The sequence below is a fragment of the Anopheles maculipalpis genome, chromosome 3RL (genome assembly GCF_943734695.1).
Source record: "Anopheles maculipalpis chromosome 3RL, idAnoMacuDA_375_x, whole genome shotgun sequence".
Classification (NCBI taxonomy): domain Eukaryota; kingdom Metazoa; phylum Arthropoda; class Insecta; order Diptera; family Culicidae; genus Anopheles; species Anopheles maculipalpis.
In genome coordinates this window covers 4,488,669-4,514,480 of record NC_064872.1, presented here as the reverse complement: position 1 = coordinate 4,514,480, position 25,812 = coordinate 4,488,669, and the positions used below count along the sequence as shown (strand labels likewise).

The 25,812-nt window shown below is 44.3% G+C and overlaps 4 protein-coding genes across 5 annotated transcripts in view; 2 read left to right on the top strand and 2 right to left on the bottom strand.

The window, feature by feature from the left end:
- The window catches only part of LOC126564216 (uncharacterized), a 444,146-nt gene that overhangs the window by 91,109 nt on the left and 327,225 nt on the right, over positions 1-25,812 (top strand). The window lies entirely within an intron of this gene.
- LOC126564527 (protein kinase C and casein kinase substrate in neurons protein 1) overlaps positions 1-25,812 on the bottom strand; it is a 424,303-nt gene that overhangs the window by 315,608 nt on the left and 82,883 nt on the right. The window lies entirely within an intron of this gene.
- On the bottom strand, positions 3,297-6,936 carry LOC126565384 (protein slowmo). Its single transcript, XM_050222553.1, has 4 exons — positions 6,865-6,936; positions 5,860-6,025; positions 3,551-3,856; positions 3,297-3,480 (listed from the first exon to the last, which is right to left on the bottom strand). The coding sequence occupies exons 1-4, from the start codon at positions 6,894-6,896 to the stop codon at positions 3,340-3,342; spliced, it is 645 nt and encodes a 214-aa protein (XP_050078510.1). The 5' UTR covers positions 6,897-6,936; the 3' UTR covers positions 3,297-3,339.
- LOC126565792 (uncharacterized) lies at positions 9,995-19,611 on the top strand. The gene is made up of 10 exons (XM_050223002.1): positions 9,995-10,231; positions 11,677-11,815; positions 12,331-12,572; positions 12,646-12,800; positions 12,933-13,103; positions 13,211-13,662; positions 13,857-13,999; positions 14,073-14,176; positions 14,249-17,466; positions 18,120-19,611. Exons 1-10 carry the CDS (start codon positions 10,079-10,081, stop codon positions 19,475-19,477), a joined length of 6,135 nt encoding a protein of 2,044 aa, XP_050078959.1. The 5' UTR covers positions 9,995-10,078; the 3' UTR covers positions 19,478-19,611.

Below are 25,812 nucleotides of genomic sequence, written 5' to 3'. Positions count from 1 at the left end.
GGAGGTAAAGTATATCGAATGTTATTTATGTACTCTTTTCCTTCGATAACAATTATACTCGCTATTATAACTAAAAGAGAGGAAGAAAAAGCCCAACAAAAAATGCGGAATGGTTTTCCCCCCTTTTCACCCGTGAGAGTCATTTATAATCCATTTAATGCTAACGAATTTTTCTCCCTCATCAATCACTGTGCTCGACAATGCAGAAGCACACATACACAACAAACACACAGGTACACGTACACATACAAGCGCAAAGTGGCTCTATAGGAAAGATAGCAAGGATAGAAGAAATTGGTTACGGGTCCTTTAATTCAACACAAAAACCGATTCGCTTTTAAGGCAAGGCGTGGGCATCATTTAGTCGAAAAAGAAAACGAAAAAAGAAAGAAAAAAAGAGAGTAAGAAGTGAAAAAAGACAACAAAACTCAACAAGTTATTATGACGAAAGTAAAGATTGAAGGAAAACGTAAAACAAATGTAAAACACACACACAAGAACACGCAAAAAAAAATCCCAATAGTTAGACTAAAAGAACGAAAAGAACGAAAAGAAGTAAAGAACAGAAGAGAAAAAAAACAGAAAAGATTTCAAAAATGATCTTTATGCTAAAAAAGAACGAACAAACGAGCTGACTTACAAAGATAAATTTAATGAAAGCAACAAACAAGGTAACAAAACAGAACAGAAAACACATTCACCACACCGGTACACAATTTTCCTTGCTCCAGACACACGCGAATGAAAGTAACAAGGAAAACCCGAACACTAGAAGAAAAAAATATATAAACACATTCAGACATACACACTCACCCTCGGACACACAACTTTCAAATCAAGTAATATAATTGATATGAACATTGAGAAAAAAGAAGAAAAAAACAAGGCGAGAGAAAATTGAAGCGAGAAATTGAAAACCAAAATGGAAGAATATGAAACAAGAGGAGAGGAAAAAAATTGAACAAAACATGATTAATTCTTTATTGTTGCCACAATTTAAATTAAATTTAAACAAAATATTAAAAATTTAATGAAAACCAAAACAAAAAAACAACCAAAACTCAGAACTCTACAACAAAAACAAAAAACAAAAACGCAGCCCAAAAATCATTTGTAAATATATGATGAGAAAAAAAATAAAAATAATTTTTATCTAGCAAAGGGTTTATTTCTTTTCTGCTTTCTGTGCCCCTCGCTGCTACTGGTCGGCTTGTGCAAAGAAACGATTCGTTTTTTCGTTGTGTCAATGACCAACATCACATATGAGGTGAAGCTTGGTGGGAAACTCTCATGACTGCTAAGATACAATCACCAAGGACTTGCGTCAATGCAGATGGACTTTTCTGTCTTCTCTTCAATCCAGCGCTAGAGAGGACCTTCCGAGATACGGTGGTGGAAACTTAGAGGACCATGTGGACACCCTGACGACAGAGCGCGGCAGGCTGGCCCAGCTTGAGATGATCCACCAGAAATGCCAGAAAGATAAGTAACTAGTTAAATATATCCAGTTCGTTTTTTTATTTAATTCGTTTTATTCGATTCGTTATTGTAAACATATGCACACGTCACTGTTTGTAAAGTATAGCTACAGAATTGTCAACTTCAGAAAAGCGCTTGTTAGAAATAAAAATGGGTTTCTTTAACGTAATTTTACATCTCGTCTTTGATAGTTTTTCGTCCCCGTTTTTTTTTCGTAAGATAACATCATTTTGATTGAAAATGTGTACATCGTACTTCTTATAGTACAATTAGATTATAACATCTCTCTTTTTACATAATTTTTAATGTCTCACAGCAAAAACAAAAAAAAAACTGCTAAACAAAATGTCAATCCGTTTGTTTTAGAATATCATTTCCAAAACAATAATCCGCTTCGATACAGTTTAAACCATTATTAGCAATACATTTTAATAAGGTTCTAGTCTCTTCTTCATAATCGCCGTTTCTACATGTTCCCCCTTTTTCTCCTTCATTGGTGTACAATAATTTGAAAATTTCCTAATTATTCATATAAACTTAAAGCGTCTACAAGAAAACAAAAAACTGCGTGCATCGACACACATACAAACATTGGGGGAAACCATACTAATACATTTTGTAGCCCTAAATTATCTAACAACCGTCATCTCTTCACACACAATAAAAAGGAAATGATTATGATTTTCCTGGAAACGGCTCGCTTCGATCGTTTTTGTTCCGCTGCCTAGCAAAACCACCCGGTTCTTTCCTGTCTGCAACCGCAAAGACACGTGCCCTAAAGAAACCGCTATCTCGGTATACGTATGTGTGCAGTAGCGACTTAGATTAGAAACATACAAAAGGTGCTCTTACTCGATTAAAAATAATAATTTGCGCAGTTAGGCTACTACATATTTACACAAATCACCGAACCAACACACACACACACCTGCAAACGAGACAGGCCGGCCGTCTCGTGTAACGTCTGTTTTACCAGGGTGTGTGCCGGAAATCATCATCGTTTCTCTTCTTTCTGTCGTGCAATTACTCTTTCGCTTTTCCTTCTTGTACTTTCCACTCAAAAAAGCAATTTGAATTTCAATTATAATTCATTCCTTGTGCTTCCTCTTTCGTACTTTCGTAGTAAACACTATTTTATCACCAGTATTTGCGTACATAAATTACTAATACAAACGAATGGCATACTGAATCGGGGACGAACGGGGAAAAATAAGGATAAACGCTGGCGTTTGTATAAGTGTGTGCGAGACAGAACAGTATACAAGAAATTGAAGTAGAGAGAGAGAGAGAGAGAATGACAACTGGACATGGATATTAGAGGATGGAGAAGCGTCAGCAAATCTATCATGGCTTAATGTAGGCAGCAAACAAAAAACAAAAACTGACCACAGCCAGAAACAGGTCAAAATGAGGACATAAATGCCCGTCCGTGTCCTTTCGCATGAGTTTTTTCTTCAAGTTCGTTTTCAACGAAAGCGCGCTCATCTAAATCAACTTCCATCCCCAATGTTTGGCGTGGATGAAGAGGACGCCGAGGTACTGGACGTAGGCGCACTTTTGCTTGCTCTTGCCTTTCGCGAACTCTCTCTCGTAAGCGTACTACTTTTGGCAGCAGCAGCAGCAGCAGGCTTCGCTTTGCTGGTCGAAGGAACGGTGAAGGAACTGTTGCTTGTTTGCTGCCCTTCCTGATAACGCCCGAAAAACGATGATGATCCCGACGGGATTGGTGCTCCGCCCGACTGTCCTGCAGCAGCAGCACCGTTACCAATGCCACCGTCCGGTGTACGGGGCTCGCCATCCCCCGGAACACCACCACCACTGGCCACTGAGGTAGCCGACGCCGCCTTGCAGCGTTTGTTACTATATGTGTATCTTCTGTGCGGTGGCACTCAGCTCGTCCATGCTTTTGCGGGCCTGATCCGTGATGTCGTCCAGCGATTTTTTGGTCTGTGTCAGAATTTCGTTCGTGCTGGTTGCCGCACTGTTGGCCAGTTCTTTCATCTGCAAAAAATGAGGAGAAAATGCCATTAATCACCACTCCTCTAATTGAGCTTCTTCGCGGGTAGCTTACCTCAGCATTCAGCTTTCCTATTACCCATTCCAATCCCTGCCGGCCCTTGCCCGCGTTTGTGCTAATGTTTTTCGTCAACACATCCTCCATGTATCGGTTTAGCGGGACACCCTCGACCTGTACCGTGGCTTCCTGTTTGAGCAAAGTTTTCGACGGATCGGTCGGATGTGGAACGTAGCTGAGCGTTTCGTACACTGAAAGGAAGCTGCCAAAGGTGAGGTTGATCGTTTTCAGTGTCATCAACCGTTCCTTCGGATCGACGGTCGACTTTTCGCTGGCGTAGCATACATTTGGTGAACCAATGAGCTGCAATTATCATTAGAAAGAGAGAGAGAGAGAGAGAGAGAGAGAGAGAGAGAGAGAGAGAGAGAGAGAGAGAGAGATTAGTTTACTTATACCATGATGAAGTGCCCGTGAATATTATGGAAGCATGGACTCTGTTCAAAAATTGAGGAATTCCTTTTAATTGCCCTGATATATACTCAGAAAATTTTGTGGCCAGTACACCAACACCTTGAATCGATCGTTATGCCTGATAAATAAACATCAGCCACTGGTCAAAACTCACGCAAATAACTCAAACAAGGGAAATTTAAATCAAAAAACCTTATCTCATTTATCATCCCTTGCCACGCGGATCGATCGATTATTGATAATGGCAAATATATGACCATTAAAAACAGATCGACGTAAAACATAAATACGCATAAACTTTCTTGATGACCTAATATCAAAAGCGAAAAAATATTACGCGCCAATTAGGTGGAAAGAAACGGATCATTTACAACTACATACGAGCTCCATTAATAAAACAGGTGTGGCAACCTGTTTCGAGCCGCTTCCGGAGGCCATCGAGGGTTAAAAAAAGACTCCATAAATTAAATTCTTCCACCAAATACACACCTCCATCATGATCGAATGGGAAACATAACATATGAGCTTCGAGGCAACTCCCATGTCTGTCGGACGCTATTAACCGTTTCGGTTTCAAAAACAATGAATTAATAATGCGTATCTGTCGTTCAATATTTTCAAACAAACGGACTACAGAAAGTGCTAGATCTTGATAATATCGGATGCCCCGGTCCTGGTGGATCGCTACCAAGCATAAATCTGACTAACCCCTGTCTGTAAGCCTTTAACACCTCCCGTGTGTTTCAAGTCTACTTGGGATTGGCGTTGAACGGTTCCCTTCCAGCGGTACATGCAAAGGTCGTTTACGACCCTCCTTGCGTTATCTTATCAGCTGCTCGTGCACTACCACGCAGACACACATTCAAACACGAGGTGCGTCACGCGTATCGGCAGGTGATAATCGTTGTGCGCCAGATAACACCTTCCTATTGGCAAGCATTCGGTGCGAAAAAAAAGCGTCAACCATTTTCGCAAGTCTGATCTGTTACCGAGGCCTCAACGCGAACGCTACACTCAAGTGATAATGAATTTCGAGGCGTAGAAGAAAAAAAACGCAAAGAGATATCAGGCTTTAAAGCTCCTCGCCGGGATGATAACATAACTCTCTTATCAATGTTGCACTTTGCTCCCTTACATTTAAATTAAATGATTCATTATGCATTGGTGAAATTAATTAATCTCACTACATCACATGGTGAGCGGAAACATAGATTGGCAACGATCTCATCAAGAAGCCGTGTACATGCACTGGTCACGTGCATCCAATCTCAATCGTGTACTTAAGTGAAATTAACTATGTTCTCTAGCCCAATTCTGAGACGAATCTCGCCCTGTATCCTCATCGATCGAAGCATAGGATCCGGTACGAACCCGACGGTCGACACATTGTCGGGAACGAAATTAAATAAACGTCAAAAACCTTTTCCCTCGTGCGCGTTGTTTGAAGACACACGCGCGATCGCGAACGGCCGCAGACAAGGGAGGAGGGCAAACAATGTGAGTGAAGGCGCAAAAAAAAGGCACCACAGCATGTGAAACGATGACGCGTGCTCGTGACGATAGTGAAGCGACAGTAAATTTAGAGTCGCATTCCGACTTTTGTTCGTTTTCTTTGCACTACCATCACAACCCCACACCGGTAAACCAAGGATCGTCGTCTGCAGGAGGGTACAAGATTGGCGTATTTATATACGCGACCGTTTTGATGCGGCGAAAACCAGGTGAAGCGCTCATACAGGCGAACGAGACACGAGTTGGGGTTTCGTGGTAGGATTTTCGCTAGGATATTTTCTTCTTTGACTCTACAAGACTTAGAGAGCTCTTGGCATTTCTGGCTTCCGTGACATGATTTTAGGTCTCCTGGAAAAAAAAATGCTGGAAACTTCTTCGCGTACCTTCTGTGCCCACTGTGGGAAATACCATTTGGAGCTGACCAGCCGGTGCGTGTGCAGGACACCGTCGACGACCCTTCGTTCCACCACATCGGTACCGATGACTGCTGTGTTGATGGGGTTCGGGTATTTGCGCCAGGCGGCCTGTGCTACGGTCTCCCACGGATGGCTGTAATTAAAGAACGAAAAGGGACACAGACACACACACGATACATTAATCAAATAATTCTTCAAGTAGGTATTGTACATCAAAGCAGGCCCGTTGCATGATTGTTCCTTCCCCTTACGATTCGGTCACAGGCAAGTGGTCCGCCTTGAGCGAACGTGGTGGAGAAAGTGAAGGTTATCTTAATTCCGGTCATTGAACAAATGCCAACACGCGGAACATACGCGGAGATCGTCGAACCCTCGCGATCACGATGGAGGACTGTGTGTCGAGGCTGTGTGCTTTAGCGGCCACTTCCTTACCACCGTAAAACTAATTATTTACACTTGGCCATACTCCGTCAAGCGTTTAGAGCGGGCTAGTTTGTCGAGAAGTAAGTCAAGCTCATACCGATTGTTACTGCAACAACAAATACCACCCCTCCCAGACCAGACACAGCTGTTTCATCCATAGCCGTCGTTTGACGTTTCTCAATTACACCACTACACACGCACACACAATCGCACCTTCTCGTTGCTCGTTGGTTTGCTTAATTTCGTAACAAGGTCCAATCGGCGGATGATTTCTTCTGTTCACGGTTTATTGTTTTCACTAAATTGATTTAATTTCACGCAATTTTTCTAGTCCCGTTTTAATCCTTAATTAAACTGTTCGCTCCCAGAAAGAACATTCCAGACGCACACACGCTCACAACAAAAGGTTTCCTCCACAAGTGGTAGCACATCACTTTTACATAACATGCCTGCTATGCTGTGCCGAAACACCCTCCCCTTGGCATAGCAACCGAACGCAACACCATGCTGCCTTTGCTGCACTTCTTCGGTACGCGAATGAATACTTACTTAAAGACGTGTTCTGAGGTCCAGATTTTCATGTTGATGCGTTCTGCTTAGTGTGTTCGGGGGTATTGCTGGAACAGATAGGTTTGTATTCGCTATGCGTCACGAGGAATTTCACTGACGCTCTCCCACTTCAACCAACTTCGGCGAAGACTTGCGTTTCCCTTTATGCTACAACAAGCACGCACACACACGCTGCACCTGAGAAAGGAGAAGCACAAGCGAAGAAAAGTGGCCGTAATTACGCTGTACGCTGCAATTATTGTGCTCGATTTCGTGTGCGTGACACTGCTTTTGCTGTTGAGGTTTGGACGATGGTGCAAAACAACAGATGCAAACAAAACCTTAAACAGGGCAAGGGACACGCACGTTTTGCTCTAGTAGAAGAAAGTCCTCCACCCTTCGGGAAACACCGGATGTTATTTGTACTCCCACAACAGCGCGAAAATCCAGCTCCTCCGTTCGACCGCAGCAACCATGACAAGTGAGGAAGGTAGCGAGCGCCGAGAAGCCTTTTGTATCGTCCGAAAAGACTTCTAAAGCCGAGTGTACACGGAAGCTATTCGGTGAGGAAAATTGTGCAATTTTCGTAAATACGTAAATTCAATGTTATCGCTACTTGTTGGAGTAAAATATAGCGAATTATTTGGGTAAGTTATTGAAAAAGAGTTGAATTTTTAGTAAAACCCTTGCAAATACTTTCTCATCAACAAGAAACTTAAGTTTTCCGACACATTTGTCGGATCATGTTAAGAAATTTGACAGTTAATGACTGTTGACCAGCGGTGAAGGCTTCATAATTCGAAAAGGCTTTTTTGTTTCAAAAATGGTTTTTATAAATAAAATTAAAGAATTGTTTCAACTTCTTTTAAAAATGCTTAAACGTTGTTAAAGATTAACAAAATTGTTTTCATTCTATCTGCCACAAATTAAATGTTGAAATTTGTAAGTAAAGCATGCTCCAAGCGAGGAATTGTTTATTTACAAAACAAATAAAAATTCTTTGGAACTTCTGCAGTTTTTTTTGTTTAACCTCAAAAAACCATCAAAATAGGTTTAAACAACAGCATTTTTAATAGTTTGGAAATTACACCTGAACAGGCAATAATATTGCCAATTATTTTTGTATCGTGAAAACTATTTAAAAGTAAGAAAATTCTTTCGCGCAATTTATTCTATCTTTTTCAGAATTTTTCACTTCACGTAAAGCATTCCGAACGCCTCAAACAAAATAATTATATTTTCAAAATTTCAATTTTCCCCTTTCGAACTCAACGAACGCATGCGAATGCCGATTTCAAACAATGCTGACCACCGTTTCGTGTTCGAACCTAGCTCACACTTCCGAAAGCAGCTGTCTGCTGAGGTTGTGCAGGGCGCGTTTACATCCGAATCCGGTACTTCGCCACTTATCGTCGCGACTGTGTTTGAGCCGCCATTTTGGGCCGCCATTATGTGGCTTTCTGTAAAATTGGTGGTATCGTGGTAAATTACGTGGTACGGTTACGGATGCGTTTTTCTCCGATTGTGACTGTGGTGCGTGAATCGTGACACGATCAGCATGAACTAGCACGTCACGGGTCGTGTTTTACGTCCCGTTGGACCCGCTTGGCGGACCTTGCAGAGCTGAAAATTTCGCGTGTTTTTTTTCTTTTCCATCATCCCTTGGCAAAAGAAGGGAGTTTTTCGTCGCGTACACATACATTCACACACGTACCTACTCACGTTCAGCGCCCCCGTCGTCCGGGTCCCCGGCCCTCTTGTCTTCCTGCTGTCGCTTTTGCTGCTGGCTCTCCCTCTCCGTCCTACCTTCCTCCCCCGTTAGCTCCTAGCCTAACCAGCACACATCTCGGGTGGTAACATTTTGCCCGGGCTAGTTGGCGTGCGTGTGAGTGAGAGGGCAGCAGGCAGTGTTAAAGCAGCGCAGCGCTATAGGAGCAAGCGAAAAGCAGAGCGAGTGTGAGTGAGTGAGAACGAACGCAAATGGTAAAGCGTGTTTTTGTGGCTGGTGTGGTGCGAGAAAGAGCAAGAGAGCAGCAAAGTGTCTCGGGCGCCAGCGATAAGTGCGAGTGAGAAGGGACGCTTGTGTGGTGTTTGGCGAGTGTTTTGTCAGTTCGCGCGCGCTTGCTGAGATGCTTTTTGCCTAGTCGTTTTAGCAAAAAGCAGCATTAATAGCCCGTTGGAAGTAGCATAAAATCACACTTTCCTGTGGTGTGATTTGGTTGCAATATTAAACCTTTTTGTCCGAGGCAATCCACGCGTGTGTTTGTGTGTGTGTGTGTACGGTGTAGTGTGTGCGCTCACATCGCTTCCTCCCAACAAAATCGCGCGCGCTGGCGCATAAACACACACGCACACCCAGCCGCCGTCGTCGCCGTCGTGTTCCCGTGCGGCAGCTTCCTTGTTTGTTCCCTTAGCGGGTAGGGATTCTTTCTTCCTGTGAGCTGTCACTGTGAAAGGGGTGAAGTGTGGTGCGGCGTGTGAGTGTGTGTTTGCCAAACGGGAAAGGGAAGCGAAAGCGAGAAAGAGTGGGCCTGTGGGCGCTTCTCATGAGCAGTAGAAGACGGAAAAAGAATCAAAGCGAACCAGCGAATTGAGCGCGCGGATCCGTTCTAGGTTGTGTACTGCCGAGTGTGTGTGTGTGTCTCTGCCTGGCCCCGTAGTTTCAAGGGAAGACGCCGCCGACTAGGAAAAGGCAGCAAAAACGTGCGAAAAGAAGGAGCGCAAACAACCACACCACCACCCCGAAGAGCGAACGGCCGCAAACGCGAGAACGAAACTCGCCGCAAGCAGAGAAGAATCCCACAATAGAAGACGAGTCACAAGAGGGGGAGCAGTACGCGGAAATCGTGTGTGTGCAGACGGTAAAGGGTTGAAAGCAGCCCGCGAGATGAGCAAACCCTTACCAAATGAGTAGGAAAGTAGGAAAGTAAAGGCAAAAAGGCACGAAAAATAACAACTCATCTCGTCGTCGAGGAGAGTAGAGGAAAAACGGGAGAATCGCGGGTGGTGGCGAAAATAGAAGAAGCAGAAAGAACACGGATGGTGTAGCAGCAAAAAAAAAAACAACAGCACCCGGTGGTGTGTGGCAACAAACCCCCTCAAGCGAATTGCTGCTGCTGCTGTTGCTGCTGCTGCACAACACAAAAACGGCAGCAAAACCACCATCAAACACGACGGACCGCCGCAAACACCACGACGACACGCTGCCAGCAAGATGTCGAAGCTTTCGTTTCGGGCAAGGGCCCTCGATCCGTCGAAACCGATGCCGATATATCTGGCGGAGGAGCTGCCAGATCTGCCGGAATATTCCGCAATCAATCGGGCGGTTCCACAGATGCCGAGCGGCATGGAGAAGGAGGAGGAATCGGTAAGAATGAGGGGACTCGATCGAGTCGATCTTCGAGACGGGGGTTGTATGTTTTATTGGTTTCTCTTTTGTATATGGGGTTCGTTGGTTTTGGTTATGGATTTGCGGTTAAATAATTCAAAAACACTAAAAACGTATAGAACCGCTTACAAAGAAAAGGCGAGCATTTTATATTGGCAGGAAATAGTGTATGCTTTAACGGCAAAACAATAACAAACAGCGGCCATCGATCATTGCACACACCGGTGTGTGTTGTTGGCGTGGTGCGTTTGTGTGAAAGAGACCCTCATACGGAGCCGTACGCATGGTGGTGTGCGAGAGCGAGACCACGTGCGAACGCATTTTTGTGTGTTGTGTCATGAAGAAACAACAAAACACAATCGACTGTGCTTTTTTTAAAATCGATGCGTTTAACTGCTTAAAGTTTTTTTTTTTTGTAAATAAAATGTAAAGCAAATGTGTTCTTTTCGGACGAAGAAAAAAAATCGTTAAACGAATGTGTAAATTGCACGTTCTGAACCCACAAAAGGTCAGTAGTGTGGTAGAAACGACGCAAATGGTTTCAGAATGAGTTATTTAAAATAGTTCTTCAATACAAGTATTGCGAGCAGCGGTATTGTTTTGGTGTTGTTGCTTTGTTGCGTGTGTGAAAACGCAATTAGTGTGTTAGTAGTGTTAGAAAAAGGCATGCGTTAGTGTGTCAGTGCCACGCGGTTCCGATTTGTTTATGTTCTCCACAGGCAGGGATCTCCAAACACTACGGTTCCGAGACGAATTTCAATTCAAATGACACCCTAGTCTCTGTCAAAAACGAAATCCCTTGATGTGAGGAGATTTGTTCCTGTTTTCTAAAAAAAGTCGGGAAAATATCAGCTAATTGTTAGGATAGTAATGGACCAAAAGATTTGATTTTTTCGAAGAGATGGGCTATTCCGATTTTGACGGAATTGGTGTTATAAAAAGGCTATTAATTAAGAATTATTGAGTTTATAGCAATTTTATGATAAGCTTTTTCCACTGGCAATCGACATTTCCTTCTGACGGAAACGATGTTTGTGATGAAAATAATAAGAAAATGATAGTCTATGTTAGATGTCTTTTTTTTTTTACTACTCGACTGCATAATAATTACTGAATTATTTCACATAATGATGGAATGCGATACCACCTCTCATAAATTTGGAAACCCCTGCCCTATTGTAATGCGCTCCATTAGTCCTTTAGCTGTTTGATTTCAATTTAAATAAACCTATTTATTCAAACTAAAAGATCAAGATTACTAATTCAAGTCAATTGTTTATAATGCTGGAAACAATCACAACCCATTGGAAAAAACCAATAAACCAAAATACCAGAGCAATTACACCCAGAATATTTGTTTCCTCAACTTACTAATCACTAATTTGTTTCTCCATCATTTCATATCGCGTCATCCAATCCAACAGGAGCATCATCTGCAGCGAGCAATATGCACCGGACTCATCATTCCCACGCCCGAAGTGTACGACTCGACCGATTCCGAGTTTTACGACAAATACTACCCGCCCGACTACAAACTGCCCAAACAGCTGATCCACATGCAGCGTAAGTAGAGGTGGAGTGTGAAGCTAGCGGGACTGCATTTCATCACACATCTGCGCAAATCTCACGTACAGGAATGTGTGTTAAACAAACACGCGATCAGTAGCAATTCTCATGCATTTTCGAATTGGAAACTGTATATCAACCAATTCTATTCATAACTTTTATAAGCAAGTTATTGTAAAAGTGTTGAACAAGCTTATTACATGACACAGTCTGTAGCTAATGCAGCTGAAGCTCGTAAAAATAGAAGCAATTTCCCTTGTTCTCCAGCGCAAAAATGTGTGTGTGTGTGTGTGTGTGTTCGCCATCGTGTGGCACTAGCTGGAATATGAGATCATTTCCCATGTTAATGTTCTGTTCGTGCTTTCTGCTACATTTCTTCTCGCGCGAGATCAAGATTTGGAATTGTTGCGGTTGAGTCATCAATCTTTTGACTGACCCCGTTTTTTGTTTGTTCTTCTTTTCGTGATCTATTAATCTTTCTAACCATTCATACCTTTCGAAACCCATCTTAGCGCTCAATCTTGAGCAGGACATACCGGATTACGATATGGACAGTGCGGACGAGTTATGGGTTACGTCACACGAGAAGAAGCTCGATCTGGATCCGCTCAAGTTTGAGATCATGATGGATCGGTTGGAGAAAAGCTCCGGCCAGACGGTGGTTACACTAAATGAAGCCAAAGCCCTATTGAAGCAGGACGATGAAGTGAGCATAGCCGTGTACGATTACTGGCTAAATAAGCGGTTAAAATTGGTAAGGAGAAGCAACATCAACAGCAACAAAGAGAAAAATATAACTAAATTGCTTTACTGTTTGTATCTTCCAGCAACATCCCTTGATATTGTACGTAAAGACGGAAAATCGAGGCAACATGACACCGAACAATCCGTACCTTGCTTTCCGGCGCCGCACCGAAAAGATGCAAACGAGGAAAAACCGCAAGAACGATGAATCGTCGTACGAAAAGATGCTGAAGCTAAGGTACTAACGCCAGTGCCGATTGGAGGGCATGCACACAGACACCCACACAAAAAAACAGCATCTAATAATTGGATGGAATTCATACCTTGGTGGGACCATGTTATTGGTTCCGCACTTGTTGTTGCATTTTAGGCGGGATCTGTCGCGGGCAGTGACGCTTCTGGAAATGATCAAGCGGCGGGAAAAGCTAAAACGGGAGCAGTTGCACCTGAGCATCGAAATCTACGAGAAGCGCTATCAAGCGCAGGATTTCCATGGTCATCTCCTGTCCGAGTTTGCGTCCAATGCGACCCGCGTCACGAGGTACGGAGCGTACGGCATCGGCGTGACGCTCCATGGCGCTAAAACGTTAACTAATTACATTTTTCCTCTTTTTTACTGTTGCTTTTCCGTTGCAATTTTCCATACAGACCGGCGTTTGCCCCGATCTACACCAACCAGTACACCCCGTTGGCTGGGCAGGGTGGTGTAGGGCAGGGGGTGAATGCGGTGGGGAGTGTAGGTGGCGCGTATCTGAACAGTGGAGGCTCATCGTCACAGTACGAACCACACGGCACGGGTAGCGGTGGAACCAACAAGCGTGATAACGAGAGTCTCAGTAGTCGGAAGGAAAAGCGACAGTACAAGAAGCGGAAGCTAAAAATGCAGAAAGATCGAAGTATGGGGAGTGGCGCGGGTGTTGGTGGTGTTGGGGTAGCCGGTGGCCGAGGAGACCCGCAGCAAGGTGGATTGAACAGTACGAGTGGGCTCGGAAGTTCCGGGCTGCATCATCATCACCACCAGCAGCACCAACAGCATCACCATTATCATGGATCGATGCTGGGAGGGATTGGTGGCACTGTGGTCAGCGGACATGGAACAGGTAAATAGGAGGATAGGGTCGAATGTTTCAAAACGCTTGTAAACGATAGCATGTTTCGGTATGCTACAGATGACAGTCTTGGTTGCACGACTAAAATCTGTCAAATCTCCAGCCTGAGTGGAATTTGCATCCGTTCATCAGCGCTTTGATGGAATTTTACGATTAATTTTCTTCTCTATTTCTCCTCTTCTTAGACCATCATCATCATCATTTGCACGGGTCCGGTGATCATGTTGTTTCGTCCGACGATGAGGAACTGTCGAATCTGCAAGGATCGTCGGCAGAAGAAGAGTACGCTTATGCATTCCGAAGAAGCAAACACAGCCAATATCATAGGGTAAGGAGGACAGGTTTCGCAAAAGCTACTATACTCGGTTTACTCATACAACTCCTGACCCAAACGCTTACAGCCTCGTGCGGATGGTTACGGTAACTGGCCATGGACGTCCCGGGAGGAAAATGGTTCGGCCGATCCACGGTATCGCTTCACCCTCACTTCCTTACGATATCCGAGGTAATGTTGGCATACGTAATACATTTTGTTAAAAAATGATACTAAAGAGTGCATTTTGCTGCTCATTTTTAGGCCACGTTGCATTGGTTTTGCGCGCAGACGTTTGGGTCGCGGTGGACGTGTCATAATCGATCGAATAGCAACCGATTTCGATGATCTTTGGTCTCGGTTAGACTACACGATCGTTGAAAGTGAAACGATTGCATCCGCGCTCAGCACGTCCGAGCCAACGATAGCCCGCGATGACGCGCAGAAGGACGACGAAAACAATGAACCGATCGTTATCCCCTGCCGTCGCCGACAGATCGAGCGTACGGTTAGTGTTAGTAGCAACTGCAGCAATACCAGCAGTAGTGCGGGTGTGGTTGTATCGTTGAAACCTCCGCCAAGATTACCGCCGCACTTGAACCATCAGAACCCGGTGCCGTTGGTGAACGGTTCGGACAGGTTGCCAATGACGAACGGGAATGGTATTACGCCGCGAACGATCGTATCCCGCCGGAAGCTTGTACTGAAGCAGGAATCGGCACCGGCAGTGAGCGATTACGAATCGGACGGTGCGCAAGAGATTCAGTTCCTCGCCAGCATTGGATTGATGAACAAGACGGAGAAGGAATCGGCTGTGGCGACTTCCGAGGCCCTAAACACACTCGCTAGCACAAAGCGTCGGTTACGGTTCGATAGTGAAGAGAAGGACGGTGAAAGTGGGGAGGTGACAAAGGATGAGGTGGTGTTGGGCGGTGGAAGGACACTGAAAGCAGATGTTCCAAACTCAGATTCAATTGTGATAAAAAGTGAAGACAGCACCAACAGTAGCAGCGGCACCGGTACTGAGCTGGTGGTGTTGTCGACGGGTAGGATAAAGCAAGAGCCGGATGTTGGTGGGGGGAACGATTACCAGAAGCCGGGTGTACCGGTTGGGGAAGATTTTGAGCAGTTGATAGACAGTGTAAACAGTCACGCTCGAACACGGTTTAATAACGCGACGACGGCGACAATGGTGGCGGAGTCAGTGACCGAAGTTGGTAGTAATAGTATTAGTTCCTCGAAGAACGATGTGAGTGTGTCGCAGCAGGGTTCGTCGCGCCAGGCTCAACAGCAGGGAGGTGCATCTCTGTCGCGATTACACGACGCAACGCCGGAAGACATTGACGCAGTTTACAAGGATCTGTTGAACGACATCCAATCGAACTGGTTACACTTCCGTCCGAAAACACCGGAACCGTGCCAGGACGATCTGTTGACGCTGGACGGCGAGGAGGAGGATCTGCTGGAGCATTGTCTTGGACTGACCGATCGGCATCGGATTACGCTCGAACTGCAGTCGCTTGATGAGCGGCTACCTGAGACGATATTCTCTCCAAGCAAAGGGACAACTTTATCTTCCCTTTTCCGTACCACACCGTACGATTTGGACAGTTTGATCGAACCGCATCCTTTATCGCTCGAACAGCAAGGTGATCCAGCAGATGCGGTGGCGAAAGGAGCAACGGCGAGTTCGTCCGTTGAGGTTAAGCTCGAAACGTCCGGATCGTCGTCGAGTGGTGAGAATAATCTTAGCGTACCTTCCGAGCTGAACGTTAGCTTGAACGAATCGAGCGAGGATAACGAAAAGATGCTGGACAACATTTTGCAAGAGTGTGCGATCGATGATCCGAAGCAGTTGCATCAGACGAGCAATTTCTGGAACGGTATCCTGGACGATGGAATGCTGAACAATCTCGAGACGGTTGGTGGTGGACAGGCTGAGGACGAGCCGATGGCGGAGGAAAGCGAGCCGGGTGAAACGCGAAACTTACTCTCGTCCAGCTCGGCTAAGATCGGGTACCATTCCGAGTTGGTTGGGTATGGAAGGCCGTCGGGAGCTGCGGATCGTCGCACAAGTAAGAGCAAACGTCGGAAATTGCTTAAGCGCTGCAGTTATCTTGTTGGGAGCAGTTACTTCTCGGTCAAGAGTCTACCAAAGGAGGAGATGTTTCAACCTTTGCTGGATGCAAACGGGCAGCCGATTATTCTTGGAGATGGTGGTGATATGGATGCTTCACTTGATCCGATGACGAGTGGAGAACAAAGGGAGCTTCGAGATGGCGAAGACACGACGATGCCAAGTGACTCTCTGCAGTCCAATTCCGTAACAGGAGTAGAGTCGATGGAGATTAAAATGGAAGAGGACACCCCATCGTCGCTGGCAGCAGAAGAATCCGTCCCGGGCGAATCCTTGATCAAGATTGAACCACCGGACGAGCTGGTATCGGCTGTGGCGGCGGCTGATGCCGGAAGTGGTAGCTGCGATGCGACACTGTTGGGCAATACTCCAACCACGGTTCAATTTCTACCTCACAACAGCACCACCATGGCAGCACCGGCCGCAACCACCATCAAACTGGAACCGTTCAATCACATCAGCCAAATTGCGGCCCGCAGCTCGACACCGGACGGAGCACCGCGCGTAGTACCGACTGGGTCGACGACTCTCATCCCGGCCACTATCGTCGTATCGCAACCGTCGTCGACGGGCAATTCCACAATGTTTCAGACCACCTCCGGGACAGTCCCGGCCGTTGTTTCCGTCTCGCTCCAGCAGGGTAGTTTGCATCAGCTCGTACACACGTCGTCCGCCCCATCGATGGGCGCCGGCACAACTATGCTCGTGATGCAATCCATTCCATCGGTACAATCGTCCCCGTCAGCTTCGGTCGCCGGTACACCAACCTCATTCCTGCTGAGTAATGCTGGCAGCAACACTGGTTCGATTTTGGTTCAAACGTCTGCTTCGTCCTCGCTTTCCAACAACGTTGTTCAGTCGTCTTCAGCCTCCTCTAGCAATTCGCTCTTATCCGCATCGACTCCGATCGTCGTCACCGTGCCACCGGCCAGTAGTAGCGGTCTATCGGCCGCGCAGCCAATCAGCGGTACCAACACAGTCGTATCGATTGCGACTCCGATCGTCGTATCATCATCATCTGCTGCCTCACTCGCACAGTCGATCGTGCATGCACAGTCTCAGGCATCGTCGGCTGTTAGCAATAGTTCGAGTTCCTCCAACACTGGCACTACGACCGCACTGAACAGTTACATCGTCCAACACAATTCCACTCCGATCATGCTTTCCCATCAGCAAATGCAACAGCTGGCAAACAGTGGTGGTGGTAATATCGTCACCGTCGGTGGACAGCAGGTCGTAACAACGAAGCAACACCATGGCGAAACGTTTGTGCTTACGCAAGCACCGCTGAAGAAGCAGATCAATGGACCGTCCGATGGGAATAAGAATGCCACCACGTCTGCCGGTAAGCAAATAAGTTTATTTTGGTTTCAAATTCTACGAATAACGGCTTTTATCGACAGGCTGGGTCATCATACTCGGTCGTGTAAAGACTTCGTGAACTTTTTTTGTGCCTTGGAACCGGATAGTCATGACTCTCATTCGGTGAAATGAAGGTCTGAGTGGGATTTAAACTACCGCTGTCCTCTAATTTTGTTCTGGGAATTCAAAATTGCAGGGTTTTCCCATCAAGTATTTGCAAGATTTTATTTATTCTATCTATTGTACATCAGGTAAAAATAACATTTTGAAGCCAATTTTTATTGAATCTACTTATTTTTGGTAATTTTTTCGTTTGTAAACTATTTTGGCAGCACGTTTCAGTCATTGGATGAATCATGAAATCGATTATTAGTCGCTTTTTTCGATTTTGATCAAAATATAGATGAATATATAAGACCATAAAATAGAACCATTCATCAATTTTAATATTCAAACAAGTTTATAGTTTAGAGCATCCCTCCTATACATTTTTCACTAATAAAATTATTAGATTTTATGGGTCGAAAATTATTTAGACACATTTAAGGTTTTTTATTATTACACAAGTGAGCTTAATTAAATTATTATGATAACCATGAGTTCTAATGATCTTTTTTTGCTTTATTTTTCTTTTAGTCAATGCGCAAAACATCAACAACCAAAAGTTCCACGCACTGTTAAGCCACAAGCTGGGTAGTAACAAACCGTCCGATCTGAACAAAAAACAGTTGGAAATGATACGCAAAGCCTTGGGCTCATCACAAAAAATGTTCGTCAAATCGACAAACCACGGTCAACAGCTGCACGCCGGAACCGCAAGTGGTAGTGCCGGCATTGTCGGACACCACCAGCAATCCCCGGCCCAGCAACAACAGCAGCAGTATAATGTGATTCACCAAAACTCACTCAATACCCCGATCACGATCGTGTCCGCGCAAAGTCCCGGTCAGCCAACCCAGAACAAAATCATTCTTACGTCCTCGCCCCACCTTCTGCAACAAGCGACGGCAGTTGGTGGAGCGACCGCTGGACAACTGATCGCTGCAAGCCATGGAAAGATCCAGCTAACCACAGTCCAGCAGGGACAGCAACAGCAGCAAACTGGTCAGGTGACAACGGGGCCGACTGGTGGACAGATTTTGACACTGGATGCATCCGGAGGCCAACAAGGGGCGGGTGGTGTGAGCGGTGTGCAACAGCAACTGAAGCTCGAAAAGAACCACATCCTGTACAACATTAAGAACAGTCGAGGACAGTTTCTTCAGCTTAATCCGAAGATGGTAAACATCATACAACCGGTACAGCAGCAGAAGATTGTCAACAGTCTCACAATTCAGCAGCAACAGCATGCGCAGCAACAGCAGCAGCTTCTACACAATCAGGCCGGTCATGGTGGGACTACGACGATCCTAAGCAAAGGACAAACGGTTCAGCGCATCCCAACGGTTAGCATTCGCACTCAGCAACAGGCTCAACAGCAGCAAGCACAACAGGTACAGGCACAGCAGCAGCAGCAAACAAATCTGGTCGATATGGTCGTGGTGAACAATACGAACAATATAAAGTTTATTCAAGCGGCAGCATCGGCCGCGGCTGCAGCTGCTGCAGGCGGAAGCGTGGTCAATAACAGTACGGCAACGAGTCGAGTGACGAATTCCGTTACAACATCAGGAGAAAGCGGAACTAGCGCCAGTAGTGGCAGCAGTGGAAGCAATTGTGTGCAGGTGGCAACACTGTCCAGCTCGGTAGCAAACAGTGTGGCGAGCAACAGCAGCGTCGTCGCCGTTGGAGGATCTTTAACGAACAGCAGCAGTAACGCAACGGTAGCGACGGTAGCGTCAGTCACGTCTACGACGGCGGGGGGAACCGCTGGAACGGTGGTCGGTGGTGGTGGTGGAGGTGGTAGTAGTAACGGTAGTGGTGGTAGTGGTGCCGTTACCGGCAGTGCTGCCAACACGAATCCTTCAGCCAGTATAAACATTACCAATAGGTGAGAGTCGAAGATCCAGCTCAGTAGGTAACTGTTACTGTATTTTAACTTATTACTAATTAATGTTAACGTGTAGGTCAGGATAAGAAACCTTTATAGGAAAAAATCCGCTTTCGTAACGAGAAGCACACGAGTTTTATTAAGAAATAAGAAATTGGAAGAGAAAGGCACTTAATACAAGGGTTCCAATCCAATGTAATGGAGTTATAGAATCACTTAGGGCGATGTTTCAAATCGACAGTGGAATACTGCTAGCCCGTTGTGGAACATAATAATGGAATTCTGCATTCAGTTAGACGAAATTTGTATCTCGGCTGTGGAACTTTACAATGTGCTTTTATTTAAAAAAGCAGTAATTGGATCTAATTTTCCAACAAACTATTGGATGACAACACAGGTCAGCCAAATGCTCGGCAGAAAGTCCACAAGTCCACATGATTGCAAATTTCCCCAGTCGAGTTAAGAGTCTCCCCTAACTGAATGCAAGATTCCACTGTGTGATTGCAATGTTCCACAAGAAGCATGCAATATTCCACTATCCATTTGAAAAATTCCACTGAGTGATTTAACGTTTCTACTATATTGATTGCAACTCTGTAAGGACAGATAAAAAGAGAGCGAAAGAGAGAGGGGGAGAGCGATAGAGAGAGAGAGAGAGAGAGAGACAGAGAGAGAGAATGAGAGTAGAAAGAAAGCAGAAAGACGAGGGATAAAAAGAATGCAACTGCCACATTATAAGTGTCCCGTCAAAAAACACACATACATCGGTCAACATTGGCTGGGATATACATGTAGCAAAATTAACCGTGCAAGAGATGTACAATCGTATGACGATTTCATTTCATTTTGCTTTCATTTATTTGCCATTTTGCCATTTTTAGGATTTTTTTTTTTCTTCTTGTTTGCTTTGCAATGATTTGAATTATTTGACAACCATATTTCTGAGTTTGGTCGGCGGTCGTCGTCCCGCACATCGTGAAAGCACAGTTGCGAATTTTATCTGTGATTTTTGATTCAATTACTGCAATGATGCTGTTTTTTTAAAGCTGTGCATAGAAATTCTTTCTAATTCTTCTATTTAATCCCTTTTGCGAACGGTACTCGATCGTACGAAGAATGGCGAAGCCCTTAAACCCCCCCCCCCCCCCCCCCCCTTCCCCTACGATGGTTGACCGATGGTTGAAGAAGATTCGTCAAAAGCTTTACAATATAAATCGCCGTTAGAAAGGAAAAAGGGTACGAGACGCGAAACCGACTGCAGTAGAATGGAAGGTCAGGAGGTAAAAGTAGAAAGACATGTATTGCATGTGTGTTCTACTGTTCTAAAGACACATGCAATCACGCTTAATTTCTATTCTTTTAATTTTCTAAAAGAATATTGCTATAAAAGTAGAAGAGGTGGGCAACAAAAATCCGGGTAATTGTGGCAACGCGAGAACAATCGGCACATGATTTACTTTACCATCCTGGTTTTTTGAGTTTACCATGCTTTACTCGGCGGTTTTTGGTGCCTGTTGAGATGATCATGGGGATATTAGAACAGAACCATGCCATTCACACAGGACATAATCGCAGAACAAGGATTAAACTGTGTTTCGACGAACTGAAACTGTGTTTGCGTGTGCCGGTTGTGTCTTGGTGTTGGTAGTAGGAAGGTGATGTGTAAAAAAAAACAAGAAAACTTAGTACTGTACATAATTTGTAGCTTTAACAATAAACAATTAGCTCCTATATATTGTAAGTAACAAGTTGTACCGTGTATGAGAGTCGCGAGCAGTTGTCCAGAAGATAAGAAAAATACGGCAAATCGATGAAGGAAGCAGTATGTGTGCGTCATTCTTTGTTGAATGCAATAAAAACGAGCAAGCAAAACAACTACACTCAAAGGAAATAATAAAAAAACTCACAGTAAAGCAATTCCATGAAGTCGAAGAAGAAAAAAGAAAAGCAGAGGAGGAAAAGGAAAATAAGAAAACGAAAAATGGGAAAGAACAATAGAACAAAAGCAAACAAGAAGCAATGAAGAAAAGTTAAAAAAGAGAAAAAACATGAAAAAAGAAAATACAAACACAAAAAAAGAAACCACACAACAGTAAAACAAAGCTCTATATTGGTAATTATATAAAATTTATCAAACGCACACACATATACACCATGAAATCCCCTTTTGTGTGTGTGTGTGTCCAGTGAAACCTCTGTGAGCAGCGATTTTCGAATGATCTAAGTAACAAACGAAGGATTTTTAGTTGCCACACATACATACACGCTGCAATTTAAAGAACGGTTGCCATAGTGATGACAGTTTTCTTTTACTATTTGTGTTAACATGTTCCGATGTCAATTTAGCCCCTTTTATGTCATTCCATTTCCCTCTTTACTTTCCATGTAATCCGATAGCTTCACTTTAGTAGTTTCGTGTTTACGTTTTAATCCTTTCCGCTCGTGTTTTTCGTTGCTATATGTGTGTACTTGTGTGTCAACCCACTGTCTGTCTGTGTCCTTTTTCTACCTGTTTTCTTCTTCTCTAGTTACTGTGTCTGTGATTGTGATGTCGTGTGTTTCTCTTTTCGGTTTTGGAAGTTGTGTATAAACAAAAAAAAAAAACAGATAAAAAATAGGTAGTATTAGGGAAGAATTTTACGAAAATATCGTGCGCTACTACTTGAGAACAAAAGGAAGAAAAACAGAACTCTCGTGAATAGAAATAGTAATAAACAATGGTAGTAAATTTATGACAAACAGAAAAAGCAAACTAGTATCGGATAATATATTACGCAAACACACTTACACACATGACTGCGTCGCAACAGGAGCAAGCAGCGACAAACCACTCACACCAGAGAAAAGAAAGAGAAACAAAACACTTAAAAAAAACGCTTACGAAACGATCGAGGACTTACGTACTACCATTTCTACCTACACATCATGGGTCACATCTCGGCAGCTATATACCTTGACCCGCACCCGATCCCGAAAGCAGTGTTTAGTAGTATGTCCTGGCCAATACTTAACTCATACACAACGGTCAAATACAGAGAGAGAGGGTCATCCATCCGTTCTACTACTATCATTCACAAGAAATATCCGTTAAAAAAAACAGTACGATTGCTACCGACGATCTACTATTATTATCATCCAATAATGATACTATTACTAATACTAGTACTACTACTGCTACTACACCTACTATTACTACTACTTCGGCTAGTTCTCCCCACACTCAAACACACACAGATTGTCGCTCTCGCCTGGTGAAATGTAAGGGAATGTTATTTTGTATCGATAATAACTACTAAAACAAAAGGCAGAATTAAACGAAGCATTAACGATGATGGCTAAAAACAATTGTTTTAAATTGTTTTTGCTGGAAATTCTAACAGCGTTGTACGTCTTTTTGGAATTCTACTAATGTAAGTGAACAAAGAGAAAAGAAAAAAAAAACAATCAACATTTACTTACTCTAACTAGTGTGTGAAATAATCACAAAAACTGACGATGACGAAGACGACTACAAGAACGTCCTTATGCCAAATTGCTGCACATTCTACATGCCTGTGTGCCCTACTGCTCCCCCAGGAAGCCATTGTTGCACTCCCTAAATGTGGTAAAAAAATAATCTGATCGTCTATCGGCTATCGCTTTTGTCTGCGCAGAATGTGCTCGAGTTAGGCAGGTGTCAACAAGTCTGTTGTATGCTTTTGGTTTGCGGAGGACACTTTCCTATTTTCATCGAGTTAAGTTGAAGATTTCTTTTCTTTTTGTCCATTTCCCCTTTTTAAGCTCGATGCAGTAAGTGCGTCGGAAAGAGAAAGAGAGAGAGAGAGGGAGAAGTATTTCAAATTCCATTCTTTATCTATTTTTACAATACCGAAGTACATGTACGTGTGTGGTGTACTGCATAAAAAGTGTTAAGAAAGTAGTGAAAGTACGTTATAAGACACGAAAAAACAGAAACACAAGATGGTAAAAAGAGGAAAAGATAGTTGGTAGTAAGAGTGTGCAAAAGAGGAGCAAAATTGGGTAGTGAATCTACTGTCACTAATGAGAAATGAAATAGAAGTAGAGAAAAAGAAATGTTAAACATGATGGATTGAACGTTGAAAACAAACAAAAAAAAAACTATTTGGAAAATGAAAGGAATATAAAAATTAAAAGTAAAACAAAACAGCTGACAAGGACACAACAACAATGGCAAACAGACAAATGCAAGGCCGGAGTGAGATAGCAACACGGGTTCCCTCAACATAAACAGAACACGAAACAGTGACAAAACGAAAGAGAAAATATTAATGAATCAATTGGAGCGCAACAAAACCTATATGTATGTGTAATAATGGTATGTAAAAGCAAATTTAAATCTTAATGACTAAAGTGAGAGTTAAGTGAAATGCTGTGGTCGATGAAGAAGCGAGCAAGAAGGAGAGAAAAGTTACATGAAACTACAGAAGAAGCAAAGAAATACCGATAGTAGCAAGCTCCTCCCCCAAGGATGGCAGATGATACATCAAATATGGCACTCACAGCAAAATGCAAGTATTATCCTTATGAGATGAGAAACCAATAAATAAACGAACGATAAAAAGCAACAAAACAATGAAAAACGATAAGAGAAAAAATGGGTGGAAAAGAGTTTTTTGTATATGTTGGAAATAATGTATATTGAGAAGCAGGACATGAACTGTATCATGCCTGAGGGATAACAGCGAAGGTCTTCACACGGCAGGACTCACGTTCAAATCGCGTATGGAACCGTTCCCTCGTAGTGTGACTTGGCCATCCCACAACGTGGAATCATTGCAGAGCGAATTTCACATGAAAGAACAAAGTAGGCGACTCTTGTTGTTATTGCAGGAGAGATGAGAACTCTTAGAATATCGGAGTCCAGTGGCGGTTTTAGTCCCCCAGAGGCCATAAGCGGAATGGGTCACATTAAATCTGCTGACCGGGGGGAAGGTTCATTGTAGATTCGCGGTTCGTACGCGGAACCCCGCTACACAACAGTAATGCTGTTGTAGAGTGTTAGAAGGCAGCCTACTAGAGCCTATGCCTACTAGATGACTCCTTGAATCACTCATATGAGAAGCTTCTTCGTTTTAGCTTAAGGACCTTCTAGGTCATGGCTTTGCTGATACCATGTAGTTGTATGCGATTTGCCTGCCGTGTGAAGATCTGCCACCGGAACATCCCTGTGAAGCCTCTAGTCATCAACTGCGCACGGTCTTAATATGTCACTAATTACACGTTTATTTTCTATTTTAGGTCAACTAGCACTGTTTGTGAATTGATGAATCAACGGGTGAACGTAGAAAAAACAAACCGATATCTTATCCGCTCACCTTTACTTTCATCTACGTAGAACAGTTTAGCACGCGTAATCTTATCTGTTCACACTCCCCCTTTTCGAGCGTGGCGATCAGCAACCCCGAAGAGAGGAAACGCATCATAATTTGTTTTTTTTTTCATACCACGAAATTGGAATCAAGTCCAAACCATTATCTCTAACATGAAGCACGACGCAGCGTTGTCACCGAACCGGCGGCAGACTTATCGAAACCCCCAGTGGGCCAGTGTGGTTTGTGCGCGTTGCCGTGAAACAACAATGGTGGATACGTTGGCTCGGAATGTGCTGCTGGATGTGGAGCAAGCGTTGGCACTGTTCGACGAGTTGATCCAGAACGGTAACCCGGATGGTACACCGCGCGGTATCCTTTCCGCGGTAGTACACAAGCTGTGCGAAGAGGAGCTTGGACATGTGCTGGAGATAGTACGGTTCTTGCGGCGCTACTACCAAACGAAGACGGAGCATACGGATCAGCGGGTGCAGACGCTGCTGGTTGGGATTGAGGAACTGCTGCGATATCTAGACGCACTGGTACCGTGCATCCCGAAGACGGGCTGCACGCTGCTCGTGTACAGCCTGGTCGATGAGGTGTTTAGCAGTGGGGCCGATTTTCTCGACCTCGAAGAATCGCTACAGCGCGTTGTGAATTTGAAACACTCGCTAGAGTACGTGGTGCGTGATGTGGCGTCCGCTATCGCGCAACCGATGTCCGATGACGATCGGCATAATCTGGCGGTGTTGTTTGAGCAGATATCGAGCGAGCTGTTGAAGCGGGTGGTGGACGAAGCGTACGCCGATTGTTCCGAGGGACTGCTGCATGTGTGTGACTTTGTCGAGCATCTGCCGTGTATCGATCATCAGATCATTGCGTGTCAGGTGCTGTACCGAAGGATGAACATGGACACCGGGAGGCTTCGGGTGGGCGCGACTATACTTGCCCATCGCATCAGGAAGGTGATGCGCTATACGGACTTTCCCCGGGCGAAGCATGTGGTGGA

Coding starts and splice junctions, on each gene's coding strand:
- LOC126565384 (XM_050222553.1), bottom strand. CDS start 6,896: ATGAAAATCTGGACCTCAGAACACGTCTTTAA. Junction 3,857..5,859: donor TCCCACAGTGGGCACAGAAG/GTACGCGAAGAA, acceptor TGATAATTGCAG/CTCATTGGTTCACCAAATGT. Junction 3,481..3,550: donor TAGGAAAGCTGAATGCTGAG/GTAAGCTACCCG, acceptor CATTTTTTGCAG/ATGAAAGAACTGGCCAACAG.
- LOC126565792 (XM_050223002.1), top strand. CDS start 10,079: ATGTCGAAGCTTTCGTTTCGGGCAAGGGCCCTCGATCCGTCGAAACCG. Junction 14,177..14,248: donor ACTTCCTTACGATATCCGAG/GTAATGTTGGCA, acceptor GCTCATTTTTAG/GCCACGTTGCATTGGTTTTG. Junction 17,467..18,119: donor GAATGCCACCACGTCTGCCG/GTAAGCAAATAA, acceptor TTTTTCTTTTAG/TCAATGCGCAAAACATCAAC.